The sequence below is a fragment of the Brachyhypopomus gauderio genome, chromosome 16 (assembly GCF_052324685.1).
Source record: "Brachyhypopomus gauderio isolate BG-103 chromosome 16, BGAUD_0.2, whole genome shotgun sequence".
NCBI lineage: Eukaryota > Metazoa > Chordata > Actinopteri > Gymnotiformes > Hypopomidae > Brachyhypopomus > Brachyhypopomus gauderio.
This window is the reverse complement of record NC_135226.1, coordinates 22,514,982-22,533,829: the sequence shown is the minus strand read 5'-3', so window position 1 is coordinate 22,533,829 and position 18,848 is coordinate 22,514,982. Positions and strand designations below refer to the sequence as shown.

Here is an 18,848-nt window from a genome sequence, read left to right as displayed (position 1 = left end):
TGGACGCACTCTTAATTCAATACGTTTCCAGGAACACACAACCTCATAATATCGCTAATAGTGTATGAACTCCAGAGAGGCCAGTGACTGCTGTAATTGGGTTTACACTAAGTGGCCTTCACTCATGGTTTACCATTTTTGTGTTCCTATTGTGATGTATTCATAATGCACGTAACATTAGCCTCAGAGGAAATATCAGGTGACTCCATAAATTAAAGAAACAATGAGAAAATATCACAAAGGGAAACAGAGGGAACACGGGGCTAATAATAGCAACGAATTGAAATGTTTATTGGAAAAAAAGAAAAAATAATAAGAACAAACTCACATAGAGTTTTAGTACATCATACAAATATAGTTACCAAAATGTTATTGAATATTCATATCTTGTGTGGCTAACGGTGAGAGTCAGTTGGAAGGCTGGTGAGACTACACACACACCAAACACGAAAGGTAACGGGCGGTGATGACACACCGACTATGTTAAATACCCAGTGTCACAACTTTACCCAACAGCCAAAGCAGTGGAACGAGAGTTAAGGAAGGTGGCAAGACAAACATTATTGGGCCTTTGCAATCACACACACACACACACACACACACACACACACACACACACACACACACACACACACACACACACACACACACACACACACACTCAATCAAATCCTCAAACACACACACTCACTCTCTTAATCAAACCCACAAACATATACATGTGTACACACACTCACTCTCAATCAAACCCTCAAACACACACACTCACTCTCTTAATCAAACCCACAAACACACTCTCTCAATTAAACCCACAAACACCTAAGTGTGTACACACACACACACACACACACACACACACACTCATTCTCAATCAAACCCTCAAACACATATGTGTGTGCACACACACACACACACTCAATAAAACCCTCAAACACACGTGTGCACACACACTCATGCACACACCCTCAAACTCATGCAGTCAAACCCTCAAACACAGACACATTCTCACACAGCCCAGTTCATATTGTTAGTACAAATAAAAAGCTTTCTCTGACACCCACCCACACACACACACACACACACACACACACACACACAGATACAAACGCATGGTATTACTCAACTCAGGCTAATGGGGTCATGGCCGCAGTTCTGATCATCTGTTCATTTCAGCCGAAGCCGAGAAATCCAACAGCGTTGATTGGCCGTGTGGAGCTGAGGTAACCACGGTGTGGAGTTCAGTGAGGACAGCAGCCTCCGCTGGGCCCTGTGGAGCTGTGCTGACAGAGACAGTGGCGGTCTACAAGGCTGCCTGGTCTAGATTGCTTTAGTGAGAACTAGCAGGTTTTTACTAAGCTTCCTCAGACACTTTCATCCCGGCCTCTCTCCCCCTTTCTGTGGGTCTTCTGTCCAAACCACACAGTTCAAAAGCTGGAAGCCCTAAAATATTTCATGACAGATTATAATCTGACACACTTTCCCCTGACCATAAGATATCTTCATCAAGCATTGCTAAAACAGATTTAAAAAACACAGAAGACAAGTCTATTGTTAATTTTTCAACTTTAAAGGTTTGCTTCGGGAATGTGAACGTTGACCTTCTTCCCTGTGGAAGGCACGTATATCTCCACCTCTCACACCACACGCATATCTCCACCTCTAACACCACACACATATCTTCACCTCTAACACCACACGCATATCTCCACCTCTCACACCACACACATATCTCCACCTCTAACACCACACGTATATCTCCACCTCTAACACCACACACATATCTCCACCTCTCACACCACACACATATCTTCACCTCTAACACCACACACATATCTCCACCTCTCCTCACACCACACGCATATCTCCACCTCTCACACCACACACATATCTCCACCTCTCACACCACACACATATCTCCACCTCTAACACCACACACATATCTCCACCTCTAACACCACACGTATATCTCCACCTCTCACACCACACACATATCTCCACCCCTCACACCACACACATATCTCCACCCCTCACACCACACGTATATCTCCACCTCTCACACCACACACATATCTCCACCTCTCACACCACACACATATCTCCACCTCTCACACCACACGCATATCTCCACCTCTCACACCACACGCATATCTCCACCTCTCACACCACACGCATATCTCCACCTCTCACACCACACACATATCTCCACCTCTCACACCACACGTATATCTCCACCTCTCACACCACACACATATCTCCACCTCTCACACCACACACATATCTCCACCTCTCACACCACACGTATATCTCCACCTCTCACACCACACGCATATCTCCACCTCTAACACCACACGCATATCTCCACCTCTAACACCACACACATATCTTCACCTCTCACACCACACACATATCTCCACCTCTCACACCACACGCATATCTCCACCTCTCACACCACACGTATATCTCCACCTCTCACACCACACGCATATCTCCACCTCTAACACCACACACATATCTTCACCTCTAACACCACACACATATCTCCACCTCTCACACCACACGCATATCTCCACCTCTAACACCACACACATATCTCCACCTCTCACACCACACACATATCTCCACCTCTCACACCACACACATATCTCCACCTCTCACACCACACACATATCTCCACCTCTAACACCACACACATATCTCCACCTCTCACACCACACACATATCTCCACCTCTCACACCACACGCATATCTCCACCTCTAACACCACACGCATATCTCCACCTCTCACACCACACGCATATCTCCACCTCTCACACCACACACATATCTCCACCTCTCACACCACACACATATCTCCACCTCTAACACCACATACATATCTCCACCTCTCCTCACACCAAACACATATCTCCACCTCTCACACCACACACATATCTCCACCTCTCACACCACACGCATATCTCCACCTCTCACACCACACGCATATCTCCACCTCTCACACCACACGCATATCTCCACCTCTCACACCACACGCATATCTCCACCTCTCCTCACACCACACGCATATCTCCACCTCTCACACCACACACATATCTCCACCTCTCACACCACACACATATCTCCACCTCTCACACCACACACATATCTCCACCTCTCACACCACACACATATCTCCACCTCTAACACCACATGCATATCTCCACCTTTCACACCACACGCATATCTCCACCTCTCACACCACACGCATATCTTCACCTCTCACACCACACACATATCTCCACCTCTAACACCACACACATATCTCCACCTTTCACACCACACACATATCTCCACCTCTCACACCACACGCATATCTCCACCTCTAACACCACACACATATCTCCACCTCTCACACCACACACATATCTCCACCTCTCACACCACACACATATCTCCACCTCTCCTCACACCAAACACATATCTCCACCTTTCACACCAAACACATATCTCCACCTCTCACACCACACACATATCTCCACCCCTCACACCACACACATATCTCCACCTTTCACACCAAACACATATCTCCACCTCTCACACCACACACATATCTCCACCCCTCACACCACACGCATATCTCCACCTCTCACACCACACGCATATCTCCACCTCTCACACCACACACATATCTCCACCTCTCACACCACACGCATATCTCCACCTCTCCTCACACCACACACATATCTCCACCTTTCACACCACACACATATCTCCACCTCTCACACCACACACATATCTCCACCTCTCACACCACACACATATCTCCACCTCTCACACCACACACATATCTCCACCTCTCACACCACACCACACACATATCTCCACCTCTAACACCACACACATATCTCCACCTCTAACACCACACACATATCTCCACCTCTCACACCACACACATATCTCCACCTCTCACACCACACACATATCTCCACCTCTCACACCACACACATATCTCCACCTCTAACACCACACCACACACATATCTCCACCTCTAACACCACACACATATCTCCACCTCTCACACCACACACATATCTCCACCTCTAACACCACACACATATCTCCACCTCTAACACCACACACATATCTCCACCTCTAACACCACACACATATCTCCACCTCTAACACCACACACATATCTTCACCTCTAACACCACACACATATCTTCACCTCTAACACCACACACATATCTTCACCTCTAACACCACACACATATCTCCACCTCTCCTCACACGTGTGCTGATCCTCTGAGTCAACAGACACCAGCGCAAGTGATGGCACTTGGCACAAAGGTGGTACCCTCAGGTCCCCCGCCCCCTGCCCCGCCCCCTGCCCCGCCCCCTGCAAGACCAGCTCAGCAGCCCCGGGGAGCTGCTACCTCGCATCAGACTCTCCGCATGTGCACAGTTTATTTTCAAACAGTTCATTTTCAGTCACGGCCTGCAGTAAGACTGCCAGTTATTTTGACTCTTTTCCCTCAGTCAAAACATGAGCTCTGTGCTAAACAGTTAAAAGCCCCAAATAGTCCATTTTTTCTTTTTAGAAACTACCACCTAGGATGATAATAATAATAATAAACAAAACAAGACTTAATTAAAAAAATATAAGCAGGAAAGGAAAATGTACACGCACGTCGTGTACACGCGTGAGGAAGAAGAGAGAGCCTCAGATGTGTGTCCTCCGTGTTTGTGAAGAGTCACTAGTGTTTGTGAATGTTAGATCATGTAGGGGCATCTGCTGCACACCTGACACACTGTTAGTCCAGAGCAGGACTACAGGTGGACTGTGGCTGGAGCAGGGCTGGGCTGGGTGGGTGGGGTGGGGTGGGGGGGGTCTGGTTGGTCTGGTGAAGCAGGATCCAGACCTAAAGACTCTCTTTGACATAATGGGGTGTTGGACTGTGGGTGTGGAGTGGCAGAATGAGTTCTGGAAGAGAAGGTGGATGTGTGAGGAAGATCAGATCAGAGTCCAGGACTCCAGGGAGCTGCTCGTGTGTCCTGGGGGAGCTGTGCTGAATCGTGGGGTCGTCCGAGGTCACAGCATAACAGAAATATGGAGGGGAACATAACAAAATAAATAATCATCCATGTGGGCTTGGCCTGCAGTTCTCCTACGGTCCACTAGGTGCTTAGTTTTGCTTCAGTGCCTTTGAAGTCTTGTTTGTTTTGCTCCTCATAGTTCCACAGGCAAAAAAGAATAAAAGCACCGTTTCCTTTTGGATTTTGTTTAGAATTAGATATGAAAGAGGTGGAGGGCAGAATAGAGAGATGAGAGGTGGAGATTTGGGTGGGGAGGAGGGGTGGAGGAGGGGTGGAGGAGGGGTGGAGGAGAAAAGTGCCAGAGGGAATCAGAAAGCTCGGTCTGCTACACGCCTCAGCCCGTTCCTATGGAGACAAGGACAAAAGGCAAAAACATATTTTAATGCGCGCACACACACACACACACACACACACACACACACACACGCTGATTAAGGGTTATGTGATATGAAGACCTCACCCTCCTCTTCCTCGCCCCAGCCCTCGGCAACACCCGCCAGCTCATAGTGTTTCTTCCTGAGGTCCCCCAGACGCTCTCGTTCCTTCTGTAGCTGCGTCTCCAACTCCAGCACACGCACCTGTGGGACACGGGGGAGGGGTCAGGTCTGGCCACACCCACACCCCACACATCCCACCTACCCACACCCCACACACACCACATATCCCCCCACACCCCACCCCCACACCCCCCCCCACACACCCCCCCCACCCCACACCCCCCCACACATCCCACCTACCCACACCCCACACACACACCACATATCCCCCCACACCCCCCCCACACACACCACACATCCCCCCACACCCCCCCCCACACACCCCACACATCCCCCCACACCCCACCCCCCACACACCCCCCCCACCCCCACACCCCACACATCCCACCTACCCACACCCCACACACACCACACATCCCCCCACACCCCCCCCCCCACACACCACACATCCCCCTCACACCCCCCACACACACACCCCCCCCACACATCCCCCCACACCCCCCCCCACACCCCACACCCCCCCCCACACACCACACATCCCCCTCACACCCCCCACACACCCCCCACACACCCCCCCCCCCACCCCCACACCCCACACATCCCACCTACCCACACCCCACACACACCACACATCCCCCCACACCCCCCCCACACACCACACATCCCCCTCACACCCCCCCCACACCCCCCCCCACACACACCACACATCCCCCCACACCCCCCCCACACACCACACATCCCCCACACACCCCCCTCACACCCCCCCCCCACCCACCCCCACACTACCTGAGCGTTCATCTCTTGTCTCTTTATCTGGGTGAGGGTCAAGTTGGAGAAGTCCATTGTGTCTGAGACAAAAGGGAAGAATCAGGAGCAGAATTTTGATTTGAAGATAAAAAAAAGCAAAATTGTAAAATAACATGTAGCATCATCACCATCACTATCATCACCACCAACATCACTATCACCATCACCATCATGATCACTATCACTATCACCATCATGATCACCATCACCATCATGATCACTATCACCATCATCACCATCACTATCACCATCATCACCATCACTATCACTATCACCATCACCATCACTATCACCATCATAATCCATAATGTGGATTTAAAAATAGCTACACTGTGTGTGTGTGTGTGTGTGTGTGAGAGAGAGAGAGAGAGAGAGAGAATGTGAGTGAGTGAGTGTGTGTGTGTGAGTGAGAGAGAACATGAGTGTGTGTGGGTGTGTGTGTGTGTGAGAGAGAGAGGACATGAGTGTGTATGTGTGTGAGAGAGAGAGAGACAGACAGACAGGGAGAGAACATGAGTGAGTGAGTGTGTGTGTGTGTGAGAGAGATAGAGACAGATAACATGAGTGTGTGTGTGTGTGAGGGAGAGAGAGAGAGAGAGAGAGAGAGAACATGAGTGTGTGTGTGTGAGAGAGAGAGAGAGAGAGAGAACATGTGTGTGTGTGTGTGTGTGAGAGAGAGAGAGAGAGAGAGAACATGTGTGTGTGTGTGTGTGTGTGTGTGTGTGTGTGAGAGAGAGAGAGAGAGAGAGAGAGAACATGTGTGTGTGTGTGTGTGTGTGTGTGTGTGTGTGTGTGTGTGTGTGTGTGTGTGTGTGTGTGTGAGAGAGAGAGAGAGAGAACGTGTGTGTGTGTGTGTGTGAGAGAGAGAGAGAGAGAGAGAGAGAGAGAGAACATGTGTGTGTGTGTGTGTGTGTGAGAGAGAGAGAGAGAGAGAGAGAGAGAGAGAGAGAGAGAACACAGGACCTTGCTTATGTTTAAATCTCCTGAGTCTAACTAAACCAGTTTCCATGACTGTAGTTAATTGTGGAACTAGGGAATCAGGACAAAGTGCCTGTTGAGGTTAGTTGGAAAAGGAGCATCTTCTTACCCACTCACCTGTACGACCCGCCCACGTTCACGCCCACTCACCTGTACAACCCTCCCACGTTCACGCCCACTCACCTGTACGACCCCGCCCACGTTCACGCCCACTCACCTGTACGACCCCGCCCACGTTCACGCCCACTCACCTGTACGACCCCGCCCACGTTCACGCCCACTCACCTGTACGACCCGCCCACGTTCACGCCCACTCACCTGTACAACCCTCCCACGTTCACACCCACTCACCTGTACAACCCGCCCACATTCACGCCCACTCACCTGTACGACCCGCCCACGTTCACGCCCACTCACCTGTACGACCCGCCCACGTTCACACCCACTCACCTGTACGACCCGCCCACGTTCACGCCCACTCACCTGTACAACCCTCCCACGTTCACACCCACTCACCTGTACAACCCGCCCACGTTCACGCCCACTCACCTGTACGACCCGCCTACTTTCACACCCACTCACCTGTACGACCCGCCCACGTTCACACCCACTCACCTGTACGACCCGCCCACGTTCACGCCCACTCACCTGTACGACCCGCCCACGTTCACGCCCACTCACCTGTACGACCCCCGCCCATGCTCACTCACCTGTACGACCCCCCACGTTCACGCCCACTCACCTGTCTCCTCAATCTGGGACTTGCCCGTCTTGGTTGAGGCCACGACCCCTGCTGTTGCCTGGGTAACGGCTCGGGAGGCCTGCTGCAGGCGCACCAGGTTCATGCTGCCCTTGTCTGCCTTCACCTGCAGACACACGCGGGAGACGGGGGAGACAGTGCAGACAGGGGAGACAGTGCAGACAGGGGAGACAGGGCAGACGGGAGAGACAGGGCAGACGGGAGAGACAGGGCAGACGGGGGAGACAGGGCAGACGGGGGAGACAGTGCAGACGGGGGAGACAGTGCAGACAGGGGAGACAGGGCAGACGGGGGAGACAGGGCAGACGGGGGAGACAGTGGAGACAGGGGAGACAGGGCAGACGTGCATGAGAACTCTAACCCACCAAGAAGACCGAGCTGAGAGGATCATTCCAGCAGTTTTGTGCTCAACTGTATGCCTGTATTAGCAGGATGAGTGTAGGTCACAGGGCGAGTGTGTGTAGCAGAGCATATATGATATGTGTGTGTGTGTGTAGCAGGACGTGTGTGTGTGTGTGTCGCAGGGCATGTGTGTGTAGCAGGTCATGTGTGTAGTGTGTGTGTAGCAGGTCGTGTGTGTGTGTAGCAGGTCATGTGTGTGTGTAGCAGGTCATGTGTGTAGTGTGTGTGTAGCAGGTCGTGTGTGTGTGTAGCAGGTCATGTGTGTAGTGTGTGTGTAGCAGGTCATGTGTGTAGTGTGTGTGTAGCAGGTCATGTGTGTGTGTAGCAGGTCATGTGTGTAGTGTGTGTGTAGCAGGGCGTGTGTGTGTGTAGCAGGGCGTGTGTGTAGTGTGTGTGTGTAGCAGGTCATGTGTGTTGTGTGTGTAGCAGGTCATGTGTGTAGTGTGTGTGTAGCAGGTCATGTGTGTGTGTAGCAGGTCATGTGTGTAGTGTGCGTGTGTGAACAGTGTCTTGTACCTTGGATGCTGCGACCAGCTGAGCTGTACTGCCTGCAATCTCATGAGAACAAACCATCAGCTCCTCAAATTTACCTTTCCCTAATACCACCAGATCAGCTGCATCACTGCAGGGGTGCACACACACACACACACACACACACACACACACATATATATATATGCACACACACACACACACACACACACACACACATATATGCACACACACACACACACACACACAAACACACACCACACACACACACACACACGCGCGCGCACACACGCACACACACACACATATGCACACACACACACAAACACAAACACACACACACATACAGTATGTCAGTAATGGAAACACTTAAAAGCACACGAGGTAACTACACAGTGGTGTATCACCTACACCATCACCGTGGCTCCCCAGCCCACAGCCTTGGAGGCCGAGATGAGGCCCTCAGTCCAGCGGGAGTTCTTGGCATAGAACTCTTTAATAGACGCGGCGCCCTGAAGAACAAACACAGAATTAGAATTAGGACCTTATTATAGTCTCCAATGAGCTTTACCTCAACCACTCAAACCTATCAAAGCCCCCGTTGGTTATTTATAAGCTCCGCCCTCTGCTGTTCAGCCAATCACAGTGCTCACCCTGCCGCTCTCCACGATGTCCCGCTGCAGGTCTTTAGATGCCAGGACCAGCCCTTTGATGGCCTGCATGAGCTCCGTGCAAGAGGCCAAGATCCTGCAGAGGGCGACACAGAGCGCACAATTCACTTCACACTGGATGGGGCTGGGAGAGCCACGCCCCTCAGCTCCAAAACCATGCCCCTTATATCCAAAACCACGCCCCTTCGATCCTGAGGGGCCTCAACTTGTAACATCAACCCCAAAATAATAAAGAAGGCAATTCCTCATGGAAGAGTGAATCTGAAGAGTGATTTGGTTTATCTATAGATAAGTGTGTATTTGGGGTTGGTGCCATGCGGTTGGTGTTACCTTTCATTCACCTCCATCTTCACGCCCGTATCGAGGGCTCTCGACTTGTTCAGCATCTCCTGTGAATGTTCAACAAAGTCAAATCAAAGTGTAGAATACTGGAGAGAACAGCAACTACATCTTCATCCTTCTGACATGTTCAGGTGAGACCCGCCTGGGGGCGTGGTCAGGGCTCACCTCGTGGGGGCGTGGTCAGGGGGCGTGGTCAGGGCTCACCTCGTGGGGGCGTGGTCAGGGGGCGTGGTCAGGGCTCACCTCGTGGGGGCGTGGTCAGGGGGCGTGGTCAGGGCTCACCTCGTGGGGGCGTGGTCAGGGCTCACCTCGTGGGGGCGTGGTCAGGGGGCGTGGTCAGGGCTCACCTCGTGGGGGCGTGGTCAGGGCTCACCTCGTGGGGGCGTGGTCAGGGCTCACCTCGTGGGGGCGTGGTCAGGGCTCACCTCGTGGGGGCGTGGTCAGGGGGCGTGGTCAGGGCTCACCTCTATGCGGGCGGAGGCGGTCTCCACCGCTGCTGAGGTGGCAGCCATCTCCTGCTCCACCAGGTCTCCCAGCTCCGTCTGCTGTAGCTCCAGACCTCTGGGACACAACTTCTACTCCCACAACACCACAACACACAGGGGCCGTTTACACCCAACAAACTACTAACACAATTATACTCAAATAACTACTACTAAACCACCACTACTACTGTTAATACTAAAACTACTACTAATACTAGTACTAAAACTACTAGGACTGGTACTACTACTAATATTACTTAACCATGAACTACTACAATACTACCACAGCTGTCACATCCGCTGGGATGTGTCTGTTCTCTCTTTTTTGGAAGATTAGTATTTGGCACTACTAATGAGGGACTGGTGGAAGTCTTGTTGAGTTGTGGTGGAGTTGTAGCTGTGGTTTGGTTGTAGCAGGCAGGGCGGGGCGAGCTCACCTCCGCTGTGGTCAGAGTGGCCTGCAGGGCAGATCTCAGACCAGCACCATCAACCACACCCAGCGAGTCACGCTCTTTCAGACCAGCCAGAAGTAGCAGGGCCTCATTACCACACGCCCGCACACTGGAGCCCAGGACTGATCCCACCAAACACACACACACACACACACACATGCACACGCACATACACACACACACAGACACACGCACACACAGGCACACACGCACGCACACACACACACATGCATACGCACACACAGACACACGCACACACACACACACACACACACGCACACACATACACACACACACACATGCACACGCACACACACACGCACGCACACACAGACACACGCACACACACACAGGCACACATGCACGCACACACACACACAAAGAGAGAGAGAGAGAGAAAGGGAAGGAGAGATGGAGAGAGTCATTAATGAGAAAAAGAAAGCATGACAGATGTTAGGAAGAGAGGCACACGTCCCAGACAACACAGACGTTTGTCCCTCTGTCCTCTAGTACGTCCCAGACAACAAATACGTTTGTCCCTCTGTAAGTAAGTAAGTAAGTAAGTAAAATACATTTATATAGCACTTTTCACAGGCACAAGCCACAAAGTGCTTTACAACGGAAAATAAAATAAAATAAATCAAAGACACAAAAACACACACTATAGAACAGAAATAAAATACAGTGTACAAGGTCAACGGCTGCAACCTCCACCACTAACTAAACGCCTGCATAAAAAGGAAAGTCTTTAGCTGTTTTTTAAAAGTATCTACAGTGTCAGCTGATCTTAAATGTGGAGAAAGTGTGTTCCACAGTTTTGGAGCAACCACCTTAAATGCTCGGTCTCCACGAGTCTTTAGACATGGGCGTGGCACAGACAGTAAACTCAGGTTGTTTGACCTGAGTAATCGTGATGAAGTGTAGGGGTGGAGCAGGTCAGCGACATACACAGGAGCTGTGTTGTGTAGTGCTCTGTATGTTAAAGTCTCTGTCCTCTAGTACGTCCCAGACAACAAAGACGTTTGTCCCTCTGTCCTCTAGTACGTCCCAGACAACACAGACGTTTGTCCCTCTGTCCTCTAGCACATCCCAGACAACACAGACGTTTGTCCCTCTGTCCTCTAGTACGTCCCAGACAACACAGACGTTTGTCCCTCTGTCCTCTAGTACGTCCCAGACAACACAGACGTTTGTCCCTCTGTCCTCTAGCACATCCCAGACAACACAGACGTTTGTCCCTCTGTCCTCTAGTACGTCCCAGACAACAAAGACGTTTGTCCCTCTGTCCTCTAGTACGTCCCAGACAACAAAGACGTTTGTCCCTCTGTCCTCTAGTACGTCCCAGACAACACAGACGTTTGTCCCTCTGTCCTCTAGCACGTCCCAGACAACACAGACGTTTGTCCCTCTGTCCTCTAGCACATCCCAGACAACACAGACGTTTGTCCCTCTGTCCTCTAGCACATCCCAGACAACACAGACGTTTGTCCCTCTGTCCTCTAGTACGTCCCAGACAACACAGACGTTTGTCCCTCTGTCCTCTAGTACGTCCCAGACAACACAGACGTTTGTCCCTCTGTCCTCTAGTACGTCCCAGACAACACAGACGTTTGTCCCTCTGTCCTCTAGCACATCCCAGACAACACAGACGTTTGTCCCTCTGTCCTCTAGTACGTCCCAGACAACAAAGACGTTTGTCCCTCTGTCCTCTAGTACGTCCCAGACAACACAGACGTTTGTCCCTCTGTCCTCTAGCACATCCCAGACAACACAGACGTTTGTCCCTCTGTCCTCTAGTACGTCCCAGACAACAAAGACGTTTGTCCCTCTGTCCTCTAGTACGTCCCAGACAACAAAGACGTTTGTCCCTCTGTCCTCTAGTACGTCCCAGACAACACAGACGTTTGTCCCTCTGTCCTCTAGCACGTCCCAGACAACACAGACGTTTGTCCCTCTGTCCTCTAGCACGTCCCAGACAACACAGACGTTTGTCCCTCTGTCCTCTAGCACATCCCAGACAACACAGACGTTTGTCCCTCTGTCCTCTAGCACATCCCAGACAACACAGACGTTTGTCCCTCTGTCCTCTAGTACGTCCCAGACAACACAGACGTTTGTCCCTCTGTCCTCTAGTACGTCCCAGACAACACAGACGTTTGTCCCTCTGTCCTCTAGTACGTCCCAGACAACACAGACGTTTGTCCCTCTGTCCTCTAGTACGTCCCAGACCACACAGACGTCCTGTTCACCTGTGTTTGTTTTCCCCAAAATCTAGCCGTGATCCACCAACCAGTGTGGTTTAGAGTAAACCTGCTTTCTTGTGATTCATGCACTCGTGAGAGTTTTTTTTTTTACATATTTGGTGGGTGTATAAGAGAGCAAATGATGGTAGTATTTATTAGTATTTGGATGGTAGTATTTATTAGTATTTGGATGGTAGTATTTAGAGTCTTTCTGATTAATGTAAATGATTCATTATCCAGTTAGAAGCTATGGCAGTCACTCCCACTGTCTCCTGTGAGAGTGACATTGCGATGTCTCACATGCAGGAAACGTCAGGGCTGATTTATCAACACAGTCATGTCAGTCATGGCTGTAAAAAGAACATAATAAGTCACCAGTCTCCAGTGTCACGATCAGTACTTACCCTCGGAGTGTTCCACTGGCAACACACGGATGGTGGCACTGCCCTGCACAATGGTATCACCCAACAGGTGCGCAAACTGAGATAAAGCCCGCAGCAGCTCTGACACATCTGACACACACACACACACACACACACACACACACACACACACACACACAGAAAGGGTTGGTATCTGTCCATGTTGTTGAGCCCCTCGGTATGTCCCTGATCCTGGAGCTGTAAACACTACAGCTGCTTCCTCCTTTACACACACAAGCAGGTCCAGTGTGTTGTGAACTTGTGCTGGATATTCTCTATATGACAAGGAACTGGGTGGGAGGAGCTTAGCTCACCCGCCGTGTCCACGGTGACGCTGTCCCTGGCCGACTGCAGCCTGTCCACACAGTCTAGAGCAGCGTGGCATCTGGAGATCAGGTAATCTACACAGGCAAAGACAGTTAGAGTGGGAGAGACACAGCAACAGACGCAGACACAGCACACACTAGTCACACGTGTGCAGGCAGACAGAGGTGTTTCTGGGTTCTGACCCGCTGAGCTTGTGCAGCTGACGTGTGCAGACTGGTCCAGCTGCTCCAAGCTGTCCAGAACCAGCTTCTCCGCCTCTTCCACGGCAGCCCGCACAGCAGCCCAGCGCACAGACAGCAGCTCAGACTCCAGCGCCTGCTCACGGCTCTCCTACACACACGCACACACGCGCGCGCGCGCACACGCACACACACACACACACACACACACACACACACACACACACACACACACACACACACACACACACACACACACACACACACACACACCTCTGTCAAATCTACGTTCAGCCATTAGCCGTTTTGACTGTTATTCCACAGCAGGGTTCAGCTCCGTATCTCGTGAGGACTTTTTCACCTTTTCATTGAGCTGGTTCTTCAAAGCTTCTGCAGCCTTCACGCTGTTCTCCCTCTCGCTGACTAGACTGCTCTGCACGCGCTCCAACTCCGCCTCCAGGCCCACCAGCGCCGCCTCCTTCTGAGCCACTGCCTCCACAAGCCCCGCCTTCTCGGCCTCCAGAGCAACCAGCTTGCTGCCGAGCTCCTCGTTTGACTGAAGTGGGAGGAGGAGAATCAGCTGAGAGATACGTGGAGAGAGTCACTCTAATCTTGTCTCTATGTACTGGTGTGTGGTGTAGTCACTCTAATCTTGTCTCTATGTACTGGTGTGTGGTGTAGTCACTCTAATCTTGTCTCTATGTACTGGTGTGTGGTGTAGTCACTCTAATCTTGTCTCTATGTAATGGTGTGTGGTGTAGTCACTCTAATCTTGTCTCTATGTACTGGTGTGTGGTGTAGTCACTCTAATCTTGTCTCTATGTACTGGTGTGTGGTGTAGTCACTCTAATCTTGTCTCTATGTACTGGTGTGTGGTGTAGTCACTCTAATCTTGTCTCTATGTACTGGTGTGTGGTGTAGTCACTCTAATCTTGTCTCTATGTACTGGTGTGTGGTGTAGTCACTCTAATCTTGTCTCTATGTACTGGTGTGTGGTGTAGTCACTCTAATCTTGACTCTATGTACTGGTGTGTGGTGTAGTCACTCTAATCTTGTCTCTATGTAATGGTGTGTGGTGTAGTCACTCTAATCTTGTCTCTATGTACTGGTGTGTGGTGTAGTCACTCTAATCTTGTCTCTATGTACTGGTGTGTGGTGTAGTCACTCTAATCTTGTCTCTATGTACTGGTGTGTGGTGTAGTCACTCTAATCTTGTCTCTATGTACTGGTGTGTGGTGTAGTCACTCTAATCTTGTCTCTATGTACTGGTGTGTGGTGTAGTCACTCTAATCTTGTCTCTATGTACTGGTGTGTGGTGTAGTCACTCTAATCTTGTCTCTATGTACTGGTGTGTGGTGTAGTCACTCTAATCTTGTCTCTATGTACTGGTGTGTGGTGTAGTCACTCTAATCTTGTCTCTATGTAATGGTGTGTGGTGTAGTCACTCTAATCTTGTCTCTATGTAATGGTGTGTGGTGTAGTCACTCTAATCTTGTCTCTATGTAATGGTGTGTGGTGTAGTCACTCTAATCTTGACTCTATGTACTGGTGTGTGGTGTAGTCACTCTAATCTTGTCTCTATGTACTGGTGTATGGTGTAGTCACTCTAATCTTGTCTCTATGTACTGGTGTGTGGTGTAGTCACTCTAATCTTGTCTCTATGTAATGGTGTGTGGTGTAGTCACTCTAATCTTGTCTCTATGTACTGGTGTGTGGTGTAGTCACTCTAATCTTGTCTCTATGTACTGGTGTGTGGTGTAGTCACTCTAATCTTGTCTCTATGTACTGGTGTGTGGTGTAGTCACTCTAATCTTGTCTCTATGTACTGGTGTGTGGTGTAGTCACTCTAATCTTGTCTCTATGTACTGGTGTGTGGTGTAGTCACTTTAATCTTGTCTCTATGTACTGGTGTGTGGTGTAGTCACTCTAATCTTGTCTCTATGTAATGGTGTGTGGTGTAGTCACTCTAATCTTGTCTCTATGTAATGGTGTGTGGTGTAGTCACTCTAATCTTGTCTCTATGTACTGGTGTGTGGTGTAGTCACTCTAATCTTGACTCTATGTACTGGTGTGTGGTGTAGTCACTCTAATCTTGTCTCTATGTACTGGTGTATGGTGTAGTCACTCTAATCTTGTCTCTATGTACTGGTGTGTGGTGTAGTCACTCTAATCTTGTCTCTATGTACTGGTGTGTGGTGTAGTCAGTCTAATCTTGTCTCTATGTACTGGTGTGTGGTGTAGTCACTCTAATCTTGTCTCTATGTACTGGTGTGTGGTGTAGTCACTCTAATCTTGTCTCTATGTACTGGTGTGTGGTGTAGTCACTCTAATCTTGACTCTATGTACTGGTGTGTGGTGTAGTCACTCTAATCTTGTCTCTATGTACTGGTGTGTGGTGTAGTCACTCTAATCTTGTCTCTATGTACTGGTGTGTGGTGTAGTCACTCTAATCTTGACTCTATGTACTGGTGTGTGGTGTAGTCACTCTAATCTTGTCTCTATGTACTGGTGTGTGGTGTAGTCACTCTAATCTTGTCTCTATGTACTGGTGTGTGGTGTAGTCACTCTAATCTTGTCTCTATGTACTGGTGTGTGGTGTAGTCACTCTAATCTTGTCTCTATGTACTAGTGTGTGGTGTAGTCACTCTAATCTTGTCTCTATGTACTGGTGTGTGGTGTAGTCACTCTAATCTTGACTCTATGTACTGGTGTGTGGTGTAGTCACTCTAATCTTGTCTCTATGTACTGGTGTGTGGTGTAGTCACTCTAATCTTGTCTCTATGTACTGGTGTGTGGTGTAGTCACTCTAATCTTGACTCTATGTACTGGTGTGTGGTGTAGTCACTCTAATCTTGACTCTATGTACTGGTGTGTGGTGTAGTCACTCTAATCTTGTCTCCATGTACTGGTGTGTGGTGTAGTCACTCTAATCTTGTCTCTATGTACTAGTGTGTGGTGTAGTCACTCTAATCTTGTCTCTATGTACTGGTGTGTGGTGTAGTCACTCTAATCTTGTCTCTATGTACTGGTGTGTGGTGTAGTCACTCTAATCTTGACTCTATGTACTGGTGTACGGTGTAGTCACTCTAATCTTGTCTCCATGTACTGGTGTGTGGTGTAGTCACTCTAATCTTGACTCTATGTACTGGTGTATGGTGTAGTCACTCTAATCTTGTCTCTATGTACTGGTGTGTGGTGTAGTCACTCTAATCTTGAATGTGTTTCTCAGCTGGAAGCAGCCGTCACACACAGCGGTTTGGACTCAAAACTTCACATTACATTTCTCTTATTTTTAACAAACCTGGAATATTTGCTTATTCATTTGATGCATTTGTTAATGACAAAATAACTCTACCTGGATGCAAAATTATCAATATTGAAGTCTTAACAAAATAAATGTGTGTATTTGATTAGTAAAACACAAGTGATATGTGGCCTTTTGACTGCTTCATTAATGTTTTCGGGTATAAATGTAGATATTTCTATAAATGTAGATGTTATTAAAACATTTGGTACAGTCCTGGGGAAGGGGCTTATGGGTCCTCAAACTCAATTGCACCAGGGGCCAAAACTCAAAACACACTTTCGGTCGCAGGCCAAACTTCTCCTTCTACTCTCTGTAGCTTCTGGTCTGCATTCAGGTTTTTCAGCTTGTCCTGATGTTTTTTCTCAAAGTGCCGTCTTAAGATTAAATTCCTTAATTACAGCCACATTAGCTCCACAAATAAAACACGTGGGTTTACTGGAAATGTCACTAAACATTAGGGGTGTCACGATTCTCTAAATCCTCGATTCAATTTTTCCGATTTTAGGGTTACGATTCAGTTCTCATTTTTCTTTTCTTTTTTTTTGCAGCAGAGAGGCCTACGCCAGTTAGATTAGTCTAAATTTACTATATCTTATTTCAAAAGTTGGGTTTGATATATGTGATACAAGTGATCTGTAATACACCACATTAGGCACTAATGGTCAAATTTAATTAATTTAATTAAGATAAGTGTAACAATCTTGTTCTCAGTGGAAACAACAAAAACAAACAAATAATAATAACAAAATTGAGAGGTCACAGAGGGTACCTGCTATCTAGTGGCTTTTTTTGGTAGCAGCAATGTGCACTATTAAAACAACAATGTGCAACATAAAATAAATAATAAAAATACAGTACAAAATAATAGAACAAAATAATAGAACAAATAGAGCTTTAACAAACTAAACTCTATGCTACAAAATATCTTTAAAAACAATTTCTTTAGTGTCTTCATACATGGAGGGCAACATTTTAGATGTAACGACCTTATACTTTCGCGAGTGACCATAGCGCGTGACTCCGCACACCTTGCGCAAACCTGCATGAACGGCAGAGGTGTTTATACTTTGCGCGTCACATTCTTTGCAGTGGTCTCCGAAACGATATGTGGTAGTATAAAGAAATACCCCTCAAAAACAGGGGAAGGAACATTTACCTGACGAATTTTAATGTTGCAATGTGTTCCAGGTTTGAAAAGTGTTAGAATTTAGGCTAAAGTACTTGAAAATGCTTGAAATTGTAACTACTTCGTTTCACAACAAATAGCTGTCTGACTGAACAGTTCTCTTGCATTACGTTAACAAATACGAGCCTCTTAATTTCAGGACGAAACATGAGAGAACGTGAAGACGTTAAGATTGGGTGTGAAAATAAACAACCATAAAATAATGTGATGAAAAAGCGTATTATT

At 48.7% G+C, this 18,848-nt stretch overlaps 1 protein-coding gene across 1 annotated transcript in view; it reads right to left on the bottom strand.

Moving 5' to 3' along the window:
• Positions 1-270: 270 nt before the first annotated feature.
• hip1 (huntingtin interacting protein 1) overlaps positions 271-18,848 on the bottom strand; it is a 47,365-nt gene continuing 28,787 nt past the window's right edge. The window contains exons 18-32 of the mRNA XM_076976427.1: positions 14,492-14,686; positions 14,134-14,281; positions 13,939-14,025; positions 13,607-13,714; positions 10,945-11,081; positions 10,487-10,597; positions 10,011-10,069; positions 9,663-9,756; positions 9,421-9,521; positions 9,034-9,139; positions 8,098-8,221; positions 6,357-6,418; positions 5,534-5,651; positions 2,649-5,418; positions 271-1,946 (exon numbers count right to left, since the gene is read on the bottom strand). Of these exons, the coding sequence (XP_076832542.1) occupies positions 5,408-5,418; positions 5,534-5,651; positions 6,357-6,418; positions 8,098-8,221; positions 9,034-9,139; positions 9,421-9,521; positions 9,663-9,756; positions 10,011-10,069; positions 10,487-10,597; positions 10,945-11,081; positions 13,607-13,714; positions 13,939-14,025; positions 14,134-14,281; positions 14,492-14,686 (1,461 nt within the window). The 3' untranslated portion in view covers positions 271-1,946; positions 2,649-5,407. The remainder of the gene's footprint in view (positions 1,947-2,648; positions 5,419-5,533; positions 5,652-6,356; positions 6,419-8,097; positions 8,222-9,033; positions 9,140-9,420; positions 9,522-9,662; positions 9,757-10,010; positions 10,070-10,486; positions 10,598-10,944; positions 11,082-13,606; positions 13,715-13,938; positions 14,026-14,133; positions 14,282-14,491; positions 14,687-18,848) is intronic.